At 48.8% G+C, this 24815-nt stretch overlaps 1 protein-coding gene across 1 annotated transcript in view; it reads right to left on the bottom strand.

The window, feature by feature from the left end:
* LOC140395118 (A disintegrin and metalloproteinase with thrombospondin motifs 6-like) overlaps window positions 1-24815 on the bottom strand; it is a 168712-nt gene that overhangs the window by 54371 nt on the left and 89526 nt on the right. The window contains exons 10-14 of the mRNA XM_072482567.1: window positions 23915-24061; window positions 23053-23194; window positions 15414-15521; window positions 13792-13937; window positions 7560-7623 (exon numbers count right to left, since the gene is read on the bottom strand). Of these exons, the coding sequence (XP_072338668.1) occupies window positions 7560-7623; window positions 13792-13937; window positions 15414-15521; window positions 23053-23194; window positions 23915-24061 (607 nt within the window). The remainder of the gene's footprint in view (window positions 1-7559; window positions 7624-13791; window positions 13938-15413; window positions 15522-23052; window positions 23195-23914; window positions 24062-24815) is intronic.

The raw sequence follows: 24815 nt of genomic DNA, 5'->3' as shown, positions 1-24815 counted from the left end.
ACACACGTGCATGATCTTCAAGTGGGGGTCGCACACCACCTGAATGTTCATGGAGTACGCGCCCTTCCTGTTCATGAACACGTCCCTGCTGTCTGCAGGTGGGAGCATGGGGACGTGCACACCATCGATGACACCCTGGACCATCGGTATCCCGGCCACCTTGGCGAATCCACGTGCCCGTGCTTCCTGCTGTGCTCGGTCCTCGGGGAATTGAATGTACCTGTCCGCGATGGCATACAAGGCGACGGCCCAGATGCACCTGTGGACCGATGCCTGTGATATCCCGGATAGGTTCCCCGCTCGGCGCCTGGAAGGAACCGGTCGCATAGAAGTTTAGGGCCACCGTCACCTTGACAGAGACTGGTATCGCGTGTCCTCCTCCCATTCCAAGTGGTGCGAGGTGCGCCACGAGCTGGCATATATGTGCGACCGTCTCCCTGCTGAACCGTAGTCTCCTCCTGCATGTGATGTCCGGTAGGGCCTCGAACGACATTCTGTCACGGTACACCCTCGGCCTTGCTGGACGCCTGTGGCGCCCTGGCACCACCATCAGTGGATCCTCCTGCTCCACCTGCTCCTCCTCCTCCTCCTCCTGCTCCCCCCCAAGCACTTCCTCTGCATTCCTCGCCGTCTGGCGGTCAATGTTCCCCTCGGAATCCCCCTGTACATTCGGGTCCTGAGCGCCTGCGGCCTGCGTGTCGACGACGGGCCACTCCGCGGCCATCGCCTCTGCTGCACCGGCAACCGCTGCATCTGCAGCCACTGTGGGCCGTCCGACTCTATGCTGCCGGATGGCAAACCCAAGGGCTGCAGCTCCAACCACGGCGGTGAACATCGCTGTCTGGTTGGCATACATGGTGACCTGCAGGAGGGTGGTGGGGGGCAGAGAAACGACATGTTACACGGAGGTTCTTCCACACCTTGTCAGCTGGGCTGCATGGGATACCTGTGTGCCCCGGTGGCCTGGTCGCGCTGCAGACACGCAGCCAGCCTAACACCTGGTCACTATCTGCGCCCAACGGTCAGTTCACACCATACTGCTCACCAGTGTGCCACTCGCCTGTGCCCATCAGCCACACGCACCCTGCAGCCGTGTCCTCGTCACCGTCCTGCCATATCAGGGCGGCTGACATGTGGCATCCGCGGATGGATACCATCCACACTTTCCCTCACCCCCCTCCCACCTGCACACTCTCCCACCCCCCTCCCACCTGCACTCCGCTCCCTCACCCCCCCCACCTGCACTCCGCTCCCTCACCCCCCCACCTGCATACTCTCCCTCGCCCCCCCCACCTGCACACTCTCCCACCCCCCCCTCCAACCTGCACTCCGCTCCCTCACCCCCCCCACCTGCACTCCGCTCCCTCACCCCCCCACCTGCATACTCTCCCTCGCCCCCCCCCACCTGCACACTCTCCCACCCCCTCCCACCTGCACTCCGCTCCCTCACCCCCCCACCTGCACATTCTCCCGTGCCCCCCTCCCACCTGCACTCCGCTCCCTCACCCCCACCCACCTGCACACTCCCCCTCACCCCCCCCCCACCTGCACACTCTCCCTCACCCCCCCCACCTGCACACTCTCCCGCCCCCCCTCCCACCTGCACTCCGCTCCCTCACCCCCCCACCTGCACACTCTCCTTTGCCCCCCTCCCACCTGCACACTCTCCCGCCCCCCCTCCCACCTGCACTCCGCTCCCTCACCCCCCCCACCTGCACACTCTCCCTTGCCCCCGTCCCACCTGCACACTCTCCCACACCCCCCTCCCACCTGCACACTCTCCCGCCCCCTCTCCCACCTGCACACTCTCCCGCCCCCCCTCCCACCTGCACTCCGCTCCCTCACCCCCCCCACCTGCACACTCTCCCTTGCCCCCGTCCCACCTGCACACTCTCCCACACCCCCCTCCCACCTGCACACTCTCCCTCGCCCCCCTCCCACCTGAACACTCTCCCGCACCACCCCCCCACCTGCACACTCTCCCTTGCCCCCCTCCCACCTGAACACTCTCCCGCACCCCCCTCCCACCTGCACACTCTCCCTCGCCCCCCTCCCACCTGCACACTCTCCCGCAACCCCCCCCCCCCCCTCCCACCTGCACACTCTCCCTCGCCCCCCCCTTTGGCCGCAGCCTTCTCAGGGAAGCCGACCCGGTCTCCGGGCGCTGCGCTACAGTCCGCTCACCTCCTCCCTGCTCAGCGTCAGCCAGCACGACTGGCTGACGACTTTAAAAAGCAGGTGTGAACGGGCCTGAGGATAGCAGGGGTGCCGGAGAATCACCGATTTGGGTGTCTAGGGCGATTCTCCGGCCTGCGGCCCGCGAAACTCAACCGTGCCGTTCCCGCCGCTTAGGAGAATCGCGGGAGGGCGTCGGACCGGCGTCGCGGGAAATATTGGCGGCCCAGGCGATTCTCCCAACCGGCGTGGGAGTGGAGAATCGCGCCCAATATATTGTGTAAGTAATTAAAATTAAAAATGAATTGCTTCTGACATGTGCCTGTACAATGAATAAAAACTAAAAAGTACCCATCTAACTGAATTGATCACTTTTGTAATTAAATAATTAATGATCACATGCCATTTGCGTGATTTAACATCCACTTTTGCCGTGTGTGAGATTCGAGTAATGGCGGTTAAACTTTGCGCGAACTCAGAAATGCAAATGCTGACGCCGAGATTTGAGTTTCTCTGCTCCCCCGCCGACGTCGTGAGCAGGTTCACGCCCAGAAAGGGTGGGAATCTAATATACATATCTGAACATAAATTATATTTCCATTAAAGGGCTTGACACTGTAGCGTCTACCCATGATGCATCCTCCCTCCCTCGCAGCATGAAGTTACGCCGACGTGAATTATTACTAGTTTTCAAAAGTGAATTCCGGTCGTGATGACCACACTGGGAGCGCAGAGGTACCTGCAGCCTCTGGGGATTGTGGGACATGCCAAGGCTTTGCCCACAGCACCCTGGCAGTGCTACCTGGCTGTGTCCCCTGGCATGGGGCTCTGCTGGGTGTTTACCCTCCTCCATTTGAGGAGGGTCCCCTTCTGCATGTGGGGTTTAGGAGGTTTCCCCTTTATTTGCCGAGGGGTCCTGATCCCCGATCTTGGTGGAGGTGGGGGGGGGGGCTTAGATTTAACTTTGAGATCAGGACGCTCTTTAAAAATGGAGCCTCGATCTCACATTCCCGACATTGCCGGTGTGTTTAGGCCCCACCTCTCCAGCTGGCTGTGTGATCCTCACCACCACTTTGAAATCAAAGCGAATGCTGTCTAATCAGGGGAGAAAAGCCGGCTATGAAGCTGGCGAGTTTCACACAGCATTTCTCACCTTATCCAGCACTCTGTGCAATTTTGGGAAGATTGCACTCAATTATGTTTTCAAGTATTTTTGTTGTTCCCATGAAGATTTTTAGATGTTTCATGATAGAGGACCAAAAACAGTTCATGGATAAAACAGGATGATTCTGGTACATAAACATGTTGGGCACATAATTCATTTGCCCTGGTTTTTTGAGCATGGCATGATTCGTGCCTTGCCAGTACAGATGGAGGTGGGCAAACCTTAAATTTACCTACCCACCTCAATTGAATGAGAGTGTAAGCTCTTGTGCCTGCTGTGCTGGTGTTCTCTCCGGAACGCTGCAAGTGAGCTCTGCACAAAGCAGGAGGTGCCAGTAGCATTTTTATATAACACACGGCTTAGTCGGGCTGGCTCTTAAAGGGAAGATGGGACAAAAAGAATGCTGCAATGGAAATTCTTACAAACCAAACATCAGGGCACAGAGGAGTCTGGACTGATGCATGCCATGTTGGAGCCATTAATGGTGCAGGTGGGCAGGAGCAGAGATGCCATTGCCCTACACGGGGCCAGGAGACCCCAAAGACCCCTTTGGTGTGGGAGCAGATGGCCTGGTTGGTGAAATCCCAGAGACTGGATTTGAGGATCTGGCAGCAGCTCCACTAATGACCTCATGTAGCGGGTCAAAGTCAGTGAGTGCAGGACAGCACGGTGGCGCAGAGGCTAGTGCTGCTGCCTCATGGTGCCAAGGTCCCAGGTTCGATCCCAGCTCTGGGTCACTGTCCATATGGAGTTTGCACATTCTCCCCATGTTTGCGTGGGTTTCGCTCCCACAACCCAAAGATGTGCAGTGTAGGTGGACTGGTCGCGCTAAATTGCCACTTAATTGGGAAAAATGAATTGGGTACTCGAAATTTATTTAAAAAGTCAGTGAATGTATCTTCACATGACATTTTCTTCACATCACCAAAGCCTCATGCTGATTGATGCACCGTATCCCCATCACTCACCCAGCACCCAGATCACATATATTATTCAGAGACTCCATTTTACCCTCATACACTTAGCAATGATGCCAGCCTTCCACCCACCTCTCTGTGACTCCACATACCTCCAGCCATTCAGCGAGGCAGGTACATCACTCCAAAACACTGATGTACAATTACTGACATTTTCCCACTCCGTTAGTGGATACAATAGAAAAGGGCAGAACAGAGGCAGCAGGGGATAAGGATGCTGCATTTCTTCTGCTCTAACTTCCAGCTATTGGTCTGTTTGGAAGGATTTGCAGGTTGATAGTCAAACTGTTTGATTGCGTTATTAATGCACATTCCTTGCCAACAAGTCCTGGGGTGGGACTCGAACCCAGAGCTTCTAATACTAATCTTTATTGTCACAAATAGGCTTACATTAACACTGCAATGAAGTTACCATGAAAAGCCCCTAGTCTGGCACCAGTTCGGGTACACAGAGGGAGAATTCAGAATGTCCAAATTACCGAACAAGCACGTCTTTCGGGATTTGTGGGGGGGAACTGGAGCACCCAGAGGAAACCCACGCAGACACAGGGAGAATGTGCAGACTCCACACAGACAGTGAGCCAAGCTGGGAATCGAACCTGGGACCCTGGCGCTGTGACGCAACACCTGCTGACCACTGTGCTGCCTCTGTCTCAGAGGCATGACTCCAACCACTGCTCCACAAGATCTCCAATGTTGTCTAAAATATTAAGTTAACCATGGCTGTATAAATGTGCTCTTGGCACAGTCACAATAGAATAACTGATGTTTGAGTGCTACCTTTTATTCCTGATATGAGATCAGTTTATTAATGTATTATTTTAGCACTCTGGTGCACAATACTCAGTGTGGGTGAGGTCACAGTAGCTCTTAAATGGCTTCTAATCTCAGATGGAGAAATGGGTACAAAAGGCGAACGTGTAGAATGGTACTGTACCATTTCAAAATGCAACACCAAAGCCCACAAGCATAAAATGGCCAGAACAGTGTGTAAGGCACCCTGCTGTGAAGCACAATTGAAAGTGGTACCAAGCGTCAGTCCCACAGTATGTGGAGCAGCTTTTCAAAATACATACAAATTTCCTAAGGATTGGAAGTGAGGTCATCACACTTTAGAAATTCTACACACTTAACTTCAGAAGGCACTGAATTTATCGAACTGTTAGTTTGGCCTCTTCTAGCTTTGGATTACTTTGAACGAAAATCAGCCTTTTCAGATAATTATACATCACAGACGTTGCCTGCTGACAAACAACCCAGGAATCAGGAAGAGCACATCGTGAACAGTGCTGAGAGAGAAAAAAATCCCGCTAAGGTTTTTAAAAAAGTCACAGTGTTAAAACAAAGAAAAGCTCCTCAAAAGGTTACCTCATAACTTTACAAAGAAGGAGAAGCTTCTTCAGGAGAGGCAACATGAAGAACACGCAGAGCATGCAGTCAAGGAAGAATCATTTTGGGGTTTACAATGATGGGTCCTCCTCGAGGACTAATAGTTTGGTCCTTATATTGTCCTTATGCCATGACTGAGTACTGACTAAATCTGCTTCTTCTCACTTAACAATCTGATAAAATGCTAAGAAATTTTGATACCAAAGAGCCATAGAATCATACAGCACAGAAAAGGCCCTTCAGCCCATCGAGTCTTCTCCTGTCAAAAACAACGACTTTTCTCTGCTTAGGGGTAGAACTACTGATAGGGTTGTTTTCCTAATTATAGGAACAAATTAATAAAAATCCTGTACCTTTTCAGAGCATGACTGGTATTTTGACCGTCTTCCACCTGTTTTCCAAATGTACTGTCATCCCATGTTTTTGGTGACAACCCTCTATTGTTGCCATGCCAGGTGGTCCATGAAATATGGCAAGGTTCAAAGGCAAACATGCTGCCAACAAAAATGACCTTTATGCTATAAGTTCAGAAATTCCCACAAAATATTATTCTATGCAATTGGATCACACACCTTTCCCATTCCAACATAGATCCCTATTTTGTCCAGTTGCAGCAACAACTGCATGTAACAGCCATCAGTAATTGTAACTGGGAGAAACACAGGAAGTACAAGACCTTTAATCCCATTCACGAGAGAGCCCTGTGGGAAGCTGAGGGGATGGAGGAAGGGTGATCAAAAGCCTATCCTCAGAAGTTCTTGCACTATAATTTAATTTTTGTATCCCTGCTTACCCATTCATTTTTAAAATTAAAACCAGAATAGTATCTTCCAACAGGACAGTGTTACGTTTTGCCACATAATTTGAGTGCGAAGTGGGATTTTATTGCAGCACTGTAATATATATTCTCTGTACCATCCTAATGGTTCCCATGGAAGCCCGAGTGGAAATATGTGCTCTGGTTCGATCATCACATAACACTGTGTTATTCACTCCAACGTGGTAAGCAACGGTACAGACACATTCATTTTGGAAGCTCAGTCTATGAACCGCAAGAAGGTATAACTGGTGAAGCACAGCACAAATAAGGAGGATTCAGGCCTAGTACAATTATAGAAGCTGCAAACTATTGTCCAAAGGATCAGCTCATAACAATTCAACTAGCTGCTGAATCCAATAATTTGTACCTCACAAGGGCTACCTACAAATATGTTTTGGTAGGTCAACATGAGCATTCCATGCAATCAATTGTAGCTGAAGGTGAGGGATCAGGCATGAGGGTTTCAGGCTTGTGGCAGTGGCAGTGGTAAGTAGGTCAATAAGCAAAGACGGGTGGGAATAAGGATCAAGCTGGATGTGATGACGAAAGTGAAGGGTGGCCTGGTCTGGTGAGAGGAAGGGGATAGAAGGGAGCAGAACCTGGATGGGTCAAAAGAAACACTGAAGTCATCAGCTTACATAAAGAATGCTAAAATTTAGACGAAACAGGTAATTATCTTAAACTGAGGACACAAGAGGTAAAAATGAGATCAGATCAAAATTAGAGTCTAAAGGAGAGAAGGAGGCAGTCATATGAAGCCCATCCAAAGGCTTGAGGGAACTTAGACAGTGAAGAGAAGTCCAGTTAGGAGTGGGTAGAGAAAAGGTAGATCCAGAAGCAATTGGAGGAGAGAACTATCAGCTCAGGATCAAATCATCTGACAAAGGATTTTATTCAGTTTCAGCATGCATTTCAGAATCGGTGATGCTTTTATTATTCACACAATTACCTCGACAGTCTTAATTTATGTTAAGATGTATTAAAAAGCACTATAAAATAAAACTACAAATATCCATCAAGCCAATTCACTTACATCAATGTTACATGATCGAAAGCGTTTCCTCTCTCCCAGGCAGTATCGCCCACCAATAGTTGGTCTAGAGTAGGAGATAAAAATTGATACATTATTAAGGAATCAGACACAGTTTATTTCTGTAAATGTGGTTGAAATATCTTGAAAAGTAACATGACCAAGATATTATTAATCAGAGAACTTGGAACTCCATTTTACCGCCACAAATGTAGTTGGCTCTTGCTGTTATGTATTTTGTATGTTTGATTTGCCTTGAAGGAAATGAAGAGGGAACACTAGTTTCTAAGTGTTCAGGAACTTAATGTACAGAGTTCTATACAATGCATTAAAATGCCTACGCTATGGTTGGGCTCTGGATTCTCGTAGTTTCTGTTTATCTGTTCACTTTTCTCCGAGTCCACATCCCAATCAAGCAGTGAGCATCGGGTAGTGGCCAGATTCACATAATCAAACACAGGAAATTGAACACTCCACTTGGAAGTTATAAAAAAAATCTAACATTGCTAATTTACTGATAGTGTTGTTCTGTTGGAATTGTGACCAATTCTTAAGCTGCATTGTGGCACAGCAGAGTGATTTGTATGTGGGGACCATGTGATCCAACCAACTATTTACAGAAGTTATCAGCCATTCATTTATCGTTGGTACAAAGTTGTACTTCATGCATAATTCTCACCATCACCAAAAATCTCTCCTGCCTGAACACTCAGAGGGATTACAATTAATTTATTGTGTTCCTTACACTGAGAATTTTATCATGTGCTGTTTAAAAATGCACCACGGTCAAATCCACTATTTGATCCACTGTAGTATTGCCCATTGAAAGTCAAGACGTATACAGATTGAAGTAACAATACACAATAATAATAATCTTTATTGTCACAAGTAGGCTTACATTGCACTGCATTAAAGTAATTGTGAAAAAACCCTAGTCGCCACATTCCGGCGCCTGTTCAGGTACACAGAGGGAGAAATCAGAATGCCCAAATTACCTAACAGCACGTCTTTCGGGACTTTTTGGAGGAAACTGGAGCACCCAGAAGAAACCCACACAGCCACAGGGAGACTGTGCAAACTCCACACAGAGTGACCCAAGCCGGAATCGAACCTGGAACCCTGGCGCTGTGAAGCACCAGTGCTAACCACTGTGCTACCATGCCGCCCATACATTCTAAAACAAGGTAAAAGAAGCTGCTACTACAATGGAGATTTTTTTTTAAAAAAGCAATGAACTGGTGATTTAAATTAGAGCAAATTGTTATTGATTTTTGATGTCATACAACAGGAAAAGAAATCACTGACAGAAAAAGAATACTGAAAAACATGACAGCAGATCAAAGTAAGCATCAATGAGCTACTGTATCAGTAAAGGAAGCAGTCAATGTCATTGAATTACTACATTCAGACAGTGTGGAGCACCAATTATTAAATAGTACAGGAGTGGACATGGCAAATGAAATGAAAAAGTATGCAAAATTGAATTAATAAATTCTTAGAGCAACAAATCAACAAGGTAATGGAGCAGCAGCCAAACCAAATTAATAAAGTAATGGAGAAGGCAAAAATCAAAGGTCCATGAAGCAGTGAATGCCAGTCAATTAATAGATTAGAGCAGCAATTTGCACACCAACAAAGATCAATAAATTGAAGTAGGAGGGACAATAATGGAGGTATGAGTTCATTAGTACTACTTCCCATCTTGGCTACCCCTGTTTTTCTGTCCCCATGGCTGTGAACTAACCTCGGCTAGGTTCATCAGCAGTTTACTTTTCAGAGCACTGTAGTCAATCATCACGCATGCGTACTGCAAAAGTAAAAATTTGCTCATTTGTAAAAGATTGATTGGTGAGACCAATAATCTTTTAGCTGTGAAAGCAGTTAAGTGGTTAATTTATGTTGCTTAATGAGTTTACGTGTGGAAAGATTTCTAGTCACAGCTCCCCCCCCCGCCCCACCCCCCCACCCCCACCCCACCCACCCCCACTACCCCTCAAGAAACATCACTGGGACAAAGTCTCAGGCAAAAGGATTGTTGCACAGAAGTAGGGGTTGCGAAAAAGGAGAAAGAGGCCTGAGGTTTAAGATGGAGGAGCTATCACAGGGTAATCATAATTTCATGGTTGGGGTAATTGTTTGGATGCTGTGAAGCTAAGGTGGTTGACTAAAAGGCAACTAAGGTACTACCAGTTAAAGCAATTATAGTTACAAGGAAGGTTGGATAGGAGGTCTTGTGGTGCCATGGTATAGTGGCCATGCCTCTGAGTCAAAACCTCTGGCTTTGTGATCCCATTCCAGGGCTTGATAGTCCTGGGAAGTGTGTTCAGAATGTGACCAACAGCTTAATTTCAACCTGCAAATCCTTTCAACAGGCCTATGGCAGGTGGTCAGAGTGGAACAGTCTCCTGGTCAGTCATTCTTGATGCGGAGGTGCCTGGCGCCTTGTTCCAGGAAAAACAAGCTATGGAAACAGGCAGGTCATTGCCTGCTTCATGTTTCCCATTAGTCACATGGTTGGCTTTCCACCTACTACTACTTTTTTAAAACAATTTTCTTTCCCGTGAGCATAAAGTCAACCAGTGTTTATTAGAATTTTCCGCTGCCTTTTCTGTCCGGTGAGTGACCATCCTCAGAAAGTATTTTTTGCAAAAGAAGACAATTTGAGGCATTTCGTAAACTAATATACTGTCATTTGAAGATGGTAAGGTTAGCATTGTTAAAGGATGAGATCAGATGAGTTGAAATTCCTTCTTTATTTTAACTTATTTAATGATGAGTAGTTCTTACACACTTCATAAAAATGTATAGCGAAAGATAAACTGCAAGCCCCTGATAAAATATTGGAGAGGAACAGGAACGATTATAATATTTGGAGGGTAGTAACAAAATGGAAATGGTATTTTTACAGTTAATGAGTTTATAAACTTCTTCTTGAGTTGTCCACCTGAAGGCAGGTCCACTCCAGAATACCACAACCTCCTCTATAATGGGTAAGGCAAAGAGGCAGGTCCCAAATCCACCACACCTTAAACAGGGATTGAATCCCCTGCTGTTGGCACCAATCTGATCCACACCAGCCATCCAGCCAACTAGCTCCCCCAAAGGAGTCCGAGTTTCTGTGGCAACATGTGTCTTTACATGCATGCCATAGCTTGGAACTATGGATAATAATAGTAGAGGCTCCAATATCCTTTCCATCTCATGGCTGAACAGGAATCTCTCCCACTCTTACTACCTACCTTTGACGTATGTTGGGAAGATTTTACAAATTGACACTGGACCTATTTGGCCATGTTCTGAAAACACCTTCCTTGGTCATCAAGTCCTGGAGTGGGAATTGTGAACCCAGAGCTCCTGGTTCAGAGGCAGGGTAACTGGAAACTGCTACAGAAGACCACCATCTTTGTAAACTTACAGAAGTACAATTACATCAAATTAAATTTGGTTGTTAGGTCAATTACTATAGTTTGCAGTAGAAAAGATAACTTGTGCGTAGGTCAGAAAGTCCAGAAATTTATTTGGGCCAAATCTTCTGAGGTTGTGTTAATTGCTGTTTCATTGGCAATCTGCTCCTATTTTTTTACACAGCGTTGGAGCTCCACATTTCTGCCCTGGACGACCAAACAGAGTCTCTTCAGCAATGTGGATAGTACCTATTCTGGGATTCCTTCTTCATAGGGTGATATAGTGGGTAATGTGGCAGGGTCAGTAGGGTGCAGGGTGGTAGAGTGGTAGGTGATAGGATGAGTAGGGTGGCCGAGCGGGTAGAGTGAAAGGTAGTAGGTGGTAGGAGGGTGGCAGGGTCAGTGGAGTGCAGGGTGGTACGTGGTAGGATGGGTAGGGTGGCAGGGTCAGTAGAGGGCAGGGTGGTGGGTGGCAGGGTCGTTAGGGTGCAGGTGGTAGATTGCAGTATGTGGCAGTGTGGGTAGGGTGGTGATGTTTGATCAGGTCAGTTGGGAGGGGAGTCAGAGGGTCAGGGAATCAGAGGGTTGGAGAGGGGAGTTAGAGAATCAGGGGGAGTCGGAGGGTTGGGGGGAGGGTCAGTGAGGAGTTGTGCAGTGAGGGGACAGCTGGATAGTTACTCAGAAGTTAAATATGTTTTTTTCCGTCTTACATTTCCTAGGTAAGTGAGCTGGAACTATCTTGGAGACCTTTTTAGGAGGGTTGCAGATGCAGGGGAATTGTCCATTGGAATTTGAAAGTGCTTGGCAATTCCCGTGGAGTTGACGCTGGTAATCTAGTGATGGGAGACGAGGAAATAGCTGAGGAACTAAATAAGTACTTTGCGTCAGTCTTCACAGTAGAAGAAATGAGTAATATCCCAACAATTCAGGAGAGTCAGGGGGCAGAGTTGAATATGGTAGCCATCACAAAGGAGAAAGTACTAGAGAAACTAAGAGGTCTAAAAATTGATAAATCTCTGGGCCCAGATGGGCTACATCCTAGAGTTCTAAAGGAGATAGCTGAAGAAATAGTGGAGGCGTTAGTTATGATCTTTCAAAAGTCACTGGAGTCAGGGTAAGTCCCAGAGGATTGGAAAATCGCTGTTGTAACCCCCCTGTTCAAGAAGGGAACAAGAAAAAAGATGGAAAATTATAGGCCAATTAGCCTAACCTCGGTTGTTGGCAAGATTCTGGATTCCATCGTTAAGGATGAGATTTCTAAATTCTTGGAAGTGCAGGGTCGGATTAGGACAAGTCAGCATGGGTTTAGTAAGGGGAGGTCGTGCCTCACAAACCTGTTAGAGTTCTTTGAAGAGATAACAAATAGGTTAGACCAAGGAGAGCCAATGGATGTTAGCTATCTTGACTTCCAAAAGGCCTTTGATAAGGTGCCTCACGGGAGACTGCTGAGTAAAATAAGGGCCCATGGTATTCGAGGCAAGGTACTAACATGGATTGACGATTGGCTGTCAGGCAGAAGGCAGAAAGTTGGGATAAAAGGTTCTTTTTTGGAATGGCAACCGGTGACGAGTGGTGTCCCGCAGGGTTCAGTGTTGGGGCCACAGCTGTTCTCTTTATATATTAACGATCTAGATGACGGGACTGGGGGCATTCTGGCTACGTTTGCCGATGATACAAAGATAGGTGGAGGGGCAGGTAGTATGGAGGAGGTGGGGAGGCTGCAGAAAGATTCAGACAGTTTCAGAGAGTGGTCCAAGAAATGGCTGATGAAATTCAACGTGGGCAAGTGCGAGGTCTTGCACTTTGGAAAAAAGAATAGAGGCATGGACTATTTTCTAAACGGTGACAAAATTCATAATGCTGAAGTGCAAAGGGACTTGGGAGTCCTAGTCCAGGATTCTCTAAAGGTAAACTTGCAGGTTGAGTCCGTAATTAAGAAAGCAAATGCAATGTTGTCATTTATCTCAAGAGGCTTAGAATCTAAAAGCAGGGATGTACTTCTGAAGCTTTATAAAGCACTAGTTAGGCCCCATTTAGAATACTGTGAGCAATTTTGGGCCCCACACCTCAGGAAGGACATACTGGCACTGGAGCGGGTCCAGCGGAGATTCACACGGATGATCCCAGGAATGGTAGGCCTAACATACAATGAACGTCTGAGGATCCTAGGATTATATTCATTGGAGTTTAGGAGGTTGAGGGGAGATCTAATAGAAACTTACAAGATAATGAATGGCTTAGATAGGGTGGACGTAGGGAAGTTGTTTCCATTAGCAGGGGAGACTAGGACCCGGGGGCACAGCCTTAGAATAAAAGGGAGTCACTTTAGAACAGAGATGAGGAGAAATTTCTTCAGCCAGAGAGTGGTGGGTCTGTGGAAGTCATTGCCACAGAGGGCGGTGGAGGCCGGGACGTTGAGTGTCTTTAAGACAGAAGTTGATAAATTCTTGATTTCTCAAGAATTAAGGGCTATGGAGAGAGAGTGGGTAAATGGAGTTGAAATCAGCCATGATTGAATGGTGGAGTGGACTCGATGGGCCGAATGGCCTTACTTCCACTCCTATGTCTTATGGTCTTATGGAGTTCTGGCTTTGGGACTTCCGAGGAGTCCACCAGTTCATCTTCTGGGAAATGTCCAGGGTAGACTATCCAGAGGCTGGAAGATGTGGACCATTGTTCCACAACTCAATTCATCCTCAATATGTGGAGTAAAGTAGTAAATGTGGAAAATTGGTAATGCTGCTGCAAGGAAAATAATTAAACTGATCAACTTAGCAACCATTGTCATAGATCTTTCAGGTACCTTTTAATTAATTCAGTTATTTACCTACCTTGGACTGTCACATTGTCTGGCAGAATATGACACTCCTCCTCCACATGTCCTGCTGCACTCTCCCCATGGTGACCAGGGTCCCCACGCCCCATCCACTCCCTCTGGTCTAGTGCCGAATGGGACACAGTCTCTTTTATAGCACCACTGTAGTAGAAACTTTCATTTCAACTTTACATAGCAAAATTAAACAAATGCATTTTTCTTATACGTCTTAAAGATGTGCAGGATGGGTGGACTGGCCATGATAAATCGCCCCTTTGTGTCCAGGGATGTGCAGGTTAGGTCATGGGTATAGGGCAGAGTAGATCGGTGCAGACTTGATGGGCCGAATGGCCCCCTTCTGTAGGAATTCTATGATAAATCCAGTTACAATAATTTTACAATGGACGGGCTGAAAATGAGTCAAAACACCACATGGAAAAATATCTTGAGGCTCTCAAACAGCATTTCAATGTTATGTCACAATATACCCTCTAGATTTAATGTTGAACTTGGATGTGCGTCTTTCATGGCCAATTTCCCATCGTGCAACACCCCCCCAAAATTTCCCAGCTCATGTAAGATTTATGCATTAGAACAAATGGCTCTCCCGCTAATATTTTCTCTGCGATTTTTTTGAATGGAAAAGGTAAGCTTTACTGACTTTTGATCATTCATGGGTTGGATTCTCCGATTCTGTAGCGAAGTGGCAACGCCGGCATGGGAACTTTGGCGTTTTACAACGCCAAAATTGGCGTGGAACCCTCACCAATTCCAGGACCGGTGAGGGGCTAGCAGCGGAGCTGGGTAAAACTCCCGGCTTCCGCAACAAAAGCGACCGGAGAATGGCTGGGTCCATGGCCACGTAAATGCACGGCGATGACCCGCAGCGGCCGTGCTGTACAACATGGCGCCGGGCGTGTGCGGACCAGACCTGCCAAATACGGCCCCACAGGACAAACACTGGCCATCCCCTGACCACCCCCTACCAGTCCCCCCAGCCCTCGCGGAAGACCCCTGGCCAGCAGCATGACTCTCAGCCGACTGTGGCAGCGCTGGGCACACTCCGCGGCAGCCACGCCGGGTTCCCGACCGCCCAGTCCACACGTCAACCCCGCGGTCCGGAACTTGGCCCATTGAAAGAGGAGCACCGGGGTAGGGCCTTCCGATGACCTGCCACGGCGTTCCAACGGCGTGCGGCACGATGACGCCATTTCGGAGAGTGCGGAGGCTCAAAAACCGGCGTCAAACCGGCGGCACCCCCGATTTGAGCATCGGAAGGGATTCTCTGCCTGATCTCCGATTACGATATTGGCATCAGGCAACGGAGAATCCCTCCCCATGGGCGTCATTCTCCGCCGGCGGGAGTCTCCGTTCTGCCGGCGCCCGGGGGTTTCCCGACGGCGTGGGGCTGCCCCACAATGGGAAACCCCATTGACCGGCCGGTGTTACGGAGACTCCCGCTGGCCGGTCGGCGCAGAAATGTGGCGGGGCGGGTAGGAGAATTTCGCCCCATATCTTTGTCATAAAAATATGATTGATGAACTAAGATTTGTAATTGAGTTATACTAAAAACAGTTCAACTTCTCAATGGTAGATTCTAAAATGACAAATTAACACCATTAATTTTTTGTTACTCACCCCCTTTTCAATGGTATTTGATTGACATACTGTTCCCTCAGCAGCAGGAATGCTGTTTGTAATACAACGATTACTTTTACTAAGACACCACAACTCACTGCATACCTCCTACAAATAAAACATTAATAAAAAGTATCAAGAACTAAAAATGAAAGCCTTTCTAAGCTTTATAAAATTACCTATATGCACTATCAATTTCTAGATTTTGTTGGCAGGTATTTACAGCTACCAAGTCGAGCATAAAAGTTGAATGAATCCTTTTAAAATCACTAACCACACTGTGTAAGGTGAACAAAGCTTGTTACTCAGCAGTTTCGATATTAAAATAGAGACTGGAGCAATTAAGCAGTAATATTAGGGTTTCTCTTCTATCTTTAGGGAGCTTAATGTGAATCTAGCCAATGACTATTTTCAGCTTCACGTTGAACCTGCCCATGCTTCTAAAAATAATGTTTTTGACATTGTGGGCTGCTGCTAACAAAATTCAAAAAATCTATTATTAATATCGGCCCTTGTTGTTCTTGGTCTGTGCTTTGCGCAGAAACCTTTTCCACATTATATCGGATTATGGAGGATACCAGTCCTTACTCCACTCAAACCTCTTCCCTTTTTTCATCATCTAACAGTGTAATCCTCAATTCCCTACTCCCTCGATTGGACTCCCCTTAAACACATCTACGTTATTTGCTTCAACCACTGCACAAGCACATTCTCACCATTCTTCAGGTAAAAATGTTTCTTCTGCGTTCTCTATTGGGTTTCTGGGTGACTGTCTTTTACCGATATAGCCTCAAGTTGTGCTCTTCCCCCCACAAGTGGAAACATCGGTCTTGTTGCAGTGGCAAGGGACGTGACGGCAGGACTGGAAGTGAGCGGGACTTCTGCTCAGCTGCGGCACAGTCGGCATTGTGCGATCACATGGCAGCCAGCCATGCACGATAAAAGGACAAGGCCAATTGTGTGGCAGGAGTGGGCAGGAAGCCGCTGGCCCCGTCGTTACCCATGGGGGTGTGGTCAAAGGGCTGGGTGCCATATTTAAACAATACCTGAACAGGAATCCACTCCCTGCAAGTGAACTTTGCCTATCTGAGAAGGAGGACTTTGAACTGGAACTGCTGCTCCCCATTTCTTCACCTGCCACACTGGAGAAGCTGCCACCCTCCCTCCCTTGGAAGCCAAGCCCTGACCTCCATGGACAGCCGCCACCTGAGCTCAATACGACAGCTTAGCCTCCTCTCCCTTGGTTTAACAAAGTTTCCCTTATTAGAAAAGCAGCTGCTACACGCTCCGAGTCCACCAGGGAGCCTACTTCACCCGCTGCATGCCACCTTCAACCAGCTGTAAATCTGAAGGCACATGATTATTGTTTTCTGCCACCTTAAATGCACCTTAATCTGCTGACCATGTGTTTAATGAGTATGCATGACATGCAAATGCACGAAAACTTGCCATCAGGAACCACGATCGACCTTTAATCCGCTGCCAGCTTACTTCCCAACTTTCATCCCACTATCGGGAAGCTGATATTTCACCTCCCACCACCTCATTACCCAGGGAACTGCATGGAGCTTCACTAGATTCCACCCATTCTTTCTCCACATGTACACTCAAAACCTTCCATTATTTTATTGTGTCACCTCTATCAGGCCACCCCCTTGGCATTTTTCCAGGGAAAAGTGACCTAGCCCAATCACTCTTTCCTGATATCTGTACCCTCGCATTTCGGGCAACATATTTGTGAAACTTCTCTGCACCCTCTTCAGTGCCTCTACATCTTTTTACTAATATGGCAATCAAAACTGCCTGCAGTATTCTAAGTGTAGTCTAGCCAAAGCTCAACACAGGTTTTGTATGACTTCCCTACTTTTTAATCCTACTCTTTCTTTATAGTCTTGCTCACCTTTTTTTTATGCACTGGAAACTTTCCCAGCCTAGAATTGCTGTTCCCTGCATCACCAACATCTATCATTAATACAGACTTAGCCTGCACGTCAAATTCAGCCCACCAAATGGATTGTAAAGTAACATGGAGATTTCTACACTGGTCCAGAGCTCCAGAAGAGTAACGTTCAAATTGAAGCCTGAAGCCTTTGCGCACCACTTTCCCATGTTTACTGCATTGTACAAGGAATTCCTTTATGAGCCAATAGAGGCCCACCCTTTCCGCACAGCTTGGGCAGAACTTAACCTTGGCGATGAGGGTCACGCTCACCAGTTGGAGTGTGATGAATGGTTACTGTACCCTTAACACCATGTAGGTGATGCCCCCTTTAAGACCGGGTTTGGAACCCTGGGGGACTCCGCCTCTGGCTCCGCCCACCAGGGAGCCATATATAAGGTGATGCCCTGTAGGCAGCACTCAGTAAGCACACGTCTCTGTAGCTGGCTAGTTCTCTGCTTATTAAAGCCTTCATTTACCATTCCACACTCTCGTGTGGTTATTGAGGGTACTACAATTTAATAAGTAGACTACGTTAGGATGGACGCCGGTCTCAAGCCAGAAAATCTCAACCTGGAAGCACGGACACCGGAGGCCAAAGAAATGTTTAAGTACTGGCTCCGCTGCTTCGAGGCCTACCTGGAATCCTCGGAAACTCCCGTCCTAGGGCCTCGCAAGCTGCGCCTACTCCACGCCCGGGTGAGCCATAGAATCTCTGCCATGATCGAGAAGACGACCACTTACGACGAGGCGATCGAGATCCTGCAAAAGCGTTTCGTCAAACCCAAAAATGAGACACATGCACGGCACCTGCTCTCTACCTGCCGGCAAATCTCAGGGGAAACGCTGGACGAGTACGTGGAAAAGCTCACCGCGCTCGCCAGGAACTGCAACCATCAGGATGTGACGGGGGAAGTCCACGTGAACCTGCACATCTGAGACGCCTTCATGTCCGACATCCGTTCGACCTATATCAGGCAGCGACTCCTCGAAAGACCTTCAGGACACGGTAACGCTCGCCACCTCACTGGAAGTAGCCTGCTACAACCTATGCATGTACCTCGTGGACCCTGCGAGCCCCCCTCGGACTTCTCCAAACTCGGCCACGCTACGGCCTGTGCCGCGCAGCGACCCGCCCAGACCGGAGGCACACCGTGCTATTTCTGTGGGCAGGGCCAGCATCCACGTCAATGCTGCCCAGCCCGCTCCACCATCTGCAGCGACTGCGGAAAGAAGGGGCACTTCGCGAGGGTCTGCCTGGTTAGGCCCAAGGCCCAGAAACAAAAAACTCACCAGGCCCGAAAATCGAGCTCACAGACCCGCAGGCCCCACAACGCAGCTGCGCACCGGCCAGACACGCCCCTTTCTGATGTGTTATCGGCCTCGTGCGAGTCATGGGGCAGCCATCTTGGCAGCGGCCATCTTCTAGACCCGACCAACGGCGGCGGCCATTTTGTGAACCGTCTCGGCTGAGGACTCGGAATACCCGCAACTGGGAGCGAACACCCTCGACCAATCGTGGCCAAAGCACCTGCGGACCTCCATGATGCAGGTCCAGATCAATGGGCGGGACACTTGCTGCCTATTCGACTCCGGGAGCACGGAGAGCTTTGTCCACCCAGAAACGGTAAGGCACTGCTCCTTGCACACCTATCCCGCTTCCCAAACCATAGCCCTCGCCTCCGGGTCCCACTCGGTCCAAATCAAGGGGTATTGTATTGCGAATCTCGCGATCCAGGGCGCCGAATATGCTAGTTTCAAGCTCTGTATCCTCCCTCACCTCTGCGCCCCCCTGCTGCTCGGTCTGGATTTCCAATGCAGCCGCCGAAGCCTGACCCTGAAGTTCGATGGACCCTTGACCCCCCCCCACGGTATGTAGCCTTGCAACACTGAATGTTGCACCCTCCTCCCTATTCGCGAACCTCACCCCCGACTGTAAGCCCGTCGCCACCAGGAGCCGGCGGTACAGTGCCCAAGATATGACTTTTATCAAGTCAGAGGTCCAGTGTTTTCTGGAAGAGGGGGTCATCGAGGCTAGCAACAGCCCTTGGGGAGCACAACTGGTGGTACTACGGTCCGGGGAAAAGAAACGGATGGTCGTGGACTACAGCCAGACCATAAACCGCTTCACGCAGCTCGATGCGTACCCCCTTCCCTGCATTGCAGAGATGGTCAATCGGATCGCTCAATACCGTGTATTCTCCACTGTCGACCTAAAATCCGCCTACCACCAGCTCCCTATCCGACCGAAAGACTGCCTCTATACTGCTTTCGAAGCAGCCGGCCGGCTTTTTCACTTCCTCAGGGTCCACTTCGGCGTCACAAATGGGGTCTCCATCTTCCAGAGGGCGATGGACCAAATGGTGGACCAGTACGGCCTGCAGGCTACTTACCCGTACTTGGACAATGTTACCACCTGCGGCCATGATCAGCAGGACCATGACGTGAACCTTGAAAGGTCCCTCCAGACCGCCCGGGCTCTCAACCTGACCTACAAGAAGGAAAAATGCGTTTTCCACACAATTCAACTAGCCATCCTCGGCTACGTCGTGGAAAACAGGGTCCTAAGGAACTCCTCCTCCCCCGTAGCCTCAAGGCTCTCAAATGGTGCTTGGGGCTTTTCTCCTATTACGCCCAGTGGGTCCCCAGATATGCGGACAAAGCCCGCCTACTCATAAAGACCACGACATTTCCCCTGACGGCTGAGGCCCGGTCGGCCTTCAGTCGCATCAAGGCCGACGTCATCCAAGTCTCTATGGACGCGGTGGACGAAACCATCCCTTTCCAGGTAGAGAGCGATACGTCAGACATCTCCCTGGCTGCTACCCTCAACCAGGCAGGCAGGCCAGTAGCATTCTTCTCCCAGACCCTCACCGCCTCCGAGATTCGGCACTCTGAAGTCGAAAAGGAGGCACAAGCCATTGTGGAGGCTGTGCGGCACTGGAGGCACTACCTAGCCGGTAGGAGATTCACCCTCATTACCGACCAACGGTCGGTAGCCTTCATGTTTGATAACGCACAACGGAGCAAAATTAAAAACGATAAAATCTTGAGGTGGAGGATCGAACTCTCCACCTACGTGTACGATATTAAGTATTGTCCAGGGGAGCTCAATGAGCCCCCAGATGCCCTGTCCCGCGGCACGTGCGCCAACGCGCAGGAGGATCGCCTGCGGGCCATCCACAATGACCTCTGTCACCCGGCGGTTACCCGGCTCGCCCACTTTATCAAGTCCCGCAACCTACCTTACTCCACCAAGGAAGTCAAGGCCATGACCAGGGCTTGCCAGATCTGCGCGAAGTGCAAACCGCACTTCTACCGGCCAGACAAGGCTCGCCTTGTAAAGGCCTCGGGGCCCTTTGAGCGACTAAGCGTGGACTTCAAAGGTCTCCTCCCGTCCACCAACCGCAATATCTACTTCCTAACCATCATCGACGAGTTCTCTCGTTTCCCATTCGCCGTTCCCTGTCCCGACATGACCTCGGCCACCGTGATAAAGGCACTGCACAGCATCTTCGCCCTGTTTGGTTTCCCCGCTTATATCCACAGCGACCGGGGTACATCATTCATGAGCGATGAGCTGCGTCAGTATCTGCTCAGCAAGGGCATCGCCTCGAGCAGAACAACCAGTTATAACCCGTGGGGAAACGGGCAGGTGGAGAGGGAGAACGCAACAGTTTGGAAGGCTGTCCTTCTGGCCCTACGGTCGAGAAGTCTCCCACTGGCAGGAGGTGCAACCCGATGCCCTCTACTCCATTAGGTCGCTCCTCTGCATGGCCACGAATGAGACCCCTCACAACCCCTTGTTTGTCTTCCCCAGGAAGTCCACCTCTGGGGTCTCGCTTCCACCTTGGCTGACGACTCCGGGACCTGTTCTTCTCCGGAGACCCGCGAAGAGCCATAAAACGGACCCCCTGGTCGAGAGGGTCCAACTGCTACATGCAAACCCCCGATACGCCTACGTCGCGCACCCCAATGGCAGGCAAGACACGGTTTCCCTCCGGGATCTGGCACCCGCTGGTTCCCCCACTGATGCCCCCCCCTCGCAGTTTCCCTATGGGACCTGGCATCCTCTGGTTCCCCCACTGATGCCCCCCCCTGGACCCCCACTCCATCGGTAGGCACCGACCGCGCCCCCCCCAACACCCCCCCTCCACATTCCCCGCCGGCGCAGGCACCGCTAACCCCAGCCCCAGCTATTCCCCCAGCTATTCCCCCTGCCTCCCGACCCCCTACCACGACCCAGACGAAAGCTCCGACCACCGTGCTTCCAGATGTACCCTCACCAAAGACGTCCGTGCCTGCCGCACCACCGCCTGAGCTGTGAAGGTCAACGAGGACGATCAGGCCGCCGAAAAGAATAGACATGTAATTCCACTTCACCCCCGACAGACTTTGCGTTTTTTTAAAACAGGGGGTGAATGTGATGAATGGTTACTGTACCCTTAACACCATGTAGGTGATGCCCCTTTAAGACCGGGTTTGGAACCCTGGGGGACTCCGCCTCAGGCTCCGCCCACCAGGGAGCCTTATATAAGGTGACGCTCAGTAAGCACACATCTCTGTAGCTGGCTAGTTCTCTGCTTATTAAAGCCTTCATTACCATTCCACACTCTCGTGTCGTTATTGAGGGTACTACATGGAGAAACGGTGGTAGTCTCACGTCACTTCCATTGGAGAAGGCCTAACAGAATGTGTGTACAGCTGGCACTTAACTGGTCAGTGTCAGATGTTCCCTGGGGTTCAGGATCCCGGGGGTGGAACCCCCACCCGGCGAAAGCAGATGACAATCATCTGCCGGCAGCGCCACTGGAAGCAACTGCAGCTGGTAAAGCACCCAAGGCGAGGCCTAGGATCACTGAGGGATCCAGATCACAAGTGAGCGAGGGTGGAATGGGGTCACGGGGAGCAGGTTATAGCGGTGGAGGTGGGAGTGGATCAGAAGAAAGAATTTCGGAAAGCGGTTGGCTACCACCACTCCCCCCCCTCACAATCCACCGACTGCCCAATACAGGTTCCTCAGTCAGGCACTGAGCATAGAATAAGAAACTTCTCCGACAGGGTTTACTTGTTGCCCTCTCCATGTGTCGATTCTCCCACCTACCGCTGGTTGAATGCAAGTGGCAGGAGGATGAGATTCTTAGGTGGGCATTAACTGCCCCCTTCATGGCCTCAGTCGGTGGCAGGGCAGGAACACCATCTAAGAGCCTTTGTGTCCCGCATTAATTGGGGCAGAAGTGAAAGGCGGCGGGGTTCCCACCCTCTATCCTTCCATCTAAATAAATGCACCACTGCCACTAAATGTGCCTCAGGGAGCATTAAATCTGCCTCATACCTGAAACGCAGTTTTCCTTGTACAGTATTATAATACACTTAAAGCACTTTACATTTGCAGCTAGTTATACGTTAAAACAACTGTATAGTTACCTTGAGGTTGAATTATTTTCTCACAGATGTTTAAAGGGAAATTAATTTAGGCAATCTAAGTCTGTTTTCTGCTGAATTTAAATCATAAACATAGCAGTTTCATATTAAACAGATTCCTGACAGACAAGTTTAAGATGGCAGATTTAAGAAGTAAACACAGAGGTAAGAATTTTAAACAAATCTCTGGCACTTTCTGTTATAAGAGGTCAGAACTCCATCCCATTCAAAAAGTCTCAATATTTCTCAAAGAAATAAAGCAGGAAGACTCTCTACCCCATATTTACACTGGCGTGATTTGACTCCATATTGGAAACGGCACTGTTCATCCGCATCGTACACCTGACCTGGGGCCACGGTCGGGTAAAAGAACTCCTGTTTTGGGGGTGCATTGATGAGACATCTACCATGTCCTGAACTGGCAAAAAAAAAAGAATTTTTATTACAGAAGAAAAACAAATTTGTTACTTTCTAAAATTATGTGGTGGCAGGGAAACCGACATAAAGAACTGATCAAAGAATAAAACAGTTGAGAAAATAAAATCCTCCGTGCAAAATTCCTTTTCTACCTTTATCGATGATACCTGCTCATGTTAAACGAACAACTGTTAAATTAATAAAATGTTTCAAGTGCTATAGCACCTTGGTAAAGCCAATTGCCCAAAAGTTCTTCCCCTATCAGTGCGTTAATCTCGTTTACAAGTGTTTTTTTCTCTCTCGGTGTTAAGTACTTTAATACTTCGGATTAAGTACTTTTCTAATACTGCTGGTGGGCACCCTCTTGGACAACCCAGAAAACTTGTTTCATATCGGTGATTGAACCCACCCCACCAGAATTTAACTCCGCTATCCTCCTCTTTTCCAACATTCCCCCCACCCCAGTTCCTTAGCTGCTGAGGCCCAGCTCCACCCACCAGCCTATCTCTCAATCTAGATGTTTGTAGCCAGGAAACTGTTTTACAGCTATTAAATTTAAATATTACATCAGAGAAAACAAGACCAAAGCACTATTTAATAATGCAACAGTCGATTACAACATTATCAGCTGCTTTGTCTAAAACTTGGACGCCGCAGGGACTGTGAAAGACACTTGGCCACTTTCTGTTTTCATCTTTGATCACATTTTCTGAGTCCTTACTCCAAAAAGCTGGTGATGTAATCCCTGCTGCATGTTGACCAGATAAAAGGATTGGTTTTCACGGTGATGTGAGCAGCCATCAGCTTTGCTGTTTCCTGACCTCTCGGACCACAGGAGTTTCCAACTCCATCATGATTCATACCAAAGCTAAAAGACAGTAAAGTCGATTAAAACAAGACAATTTCCATTACAGTTATTTTAGTATCTTTAATTTTTTTTTTCCGCAGCATGTTTCTTGGGACCAATACAGAAGATGGGGTAGAGATCTCATACACTGGGTTTCTAGTTTAGCTCAGCTTCACCTGAACCCCCACTCATGAGGCAGACACAAGCCTTAGTATCGTGCCACCAGAAAGGCAAAAAAGTATTTCAATTGGATTCCTCCACTTTTGAAGGTTGCAATTTCTCATTTGAACCGGCGCTGCATTTTCTTGGCCTGCATTCAAATTGCTGACAAGCTTAAGGGAGCAGGCAGAGAGATGGCAAGACATAAATAAACCGCTTTTGGCTACAGAAATAAAATTGTCAAATTTCCTATTGCAATGGGGAGGCATTGTGGGTTGAACTGTTTTAAAGGAGACTCCTTGGATGGTAGCATCTCTTTTAGGAAGATGGGAGTCCCTCTGGTACACTGTTCTACATCTTCTACATCGAGGAAGAGAAGAATGTAGCAGGCGTATGTTTGGAAAGCAGGAAAATGGCATTCCCTTGATGTTTAAAATATCAGTTCCACAGGACTTATCTTCCCATTTATTGCTTCGATAGGGAGGTAGCTTGAGGGGTATTAACCTGGGCTTGTAGGTATATACACACATGAGCGGTATTAACCTTGGCTCACTCGAGGGATATTAACCTCAGCTTGTTGATATACGCACACTTGACTTAAGTGTCATTAGTTCAT

This window comes from Scyliorhinus torazame, chromosome 18 (genome assembly GCF_047496885.1).
Source record: "Scyliorhinus torazame isolate Kashiwa2021f chromosome 18, sScyTor2.1, whole genome shotgun sequence".
Classification (NCBI taxonomy): Eukaryota; Metazoa; Chordata; class Chondrichthyes; order Carcharhiniformes; family Scyliorhinidae; genus Scyliorhinus; species Scyliorhinus torazame.
The sequence above is the reverse complement of the archived record's forward strand: the minus strand, read 5'-3'. Positions and strand labels throughout refer to the sequence as shown.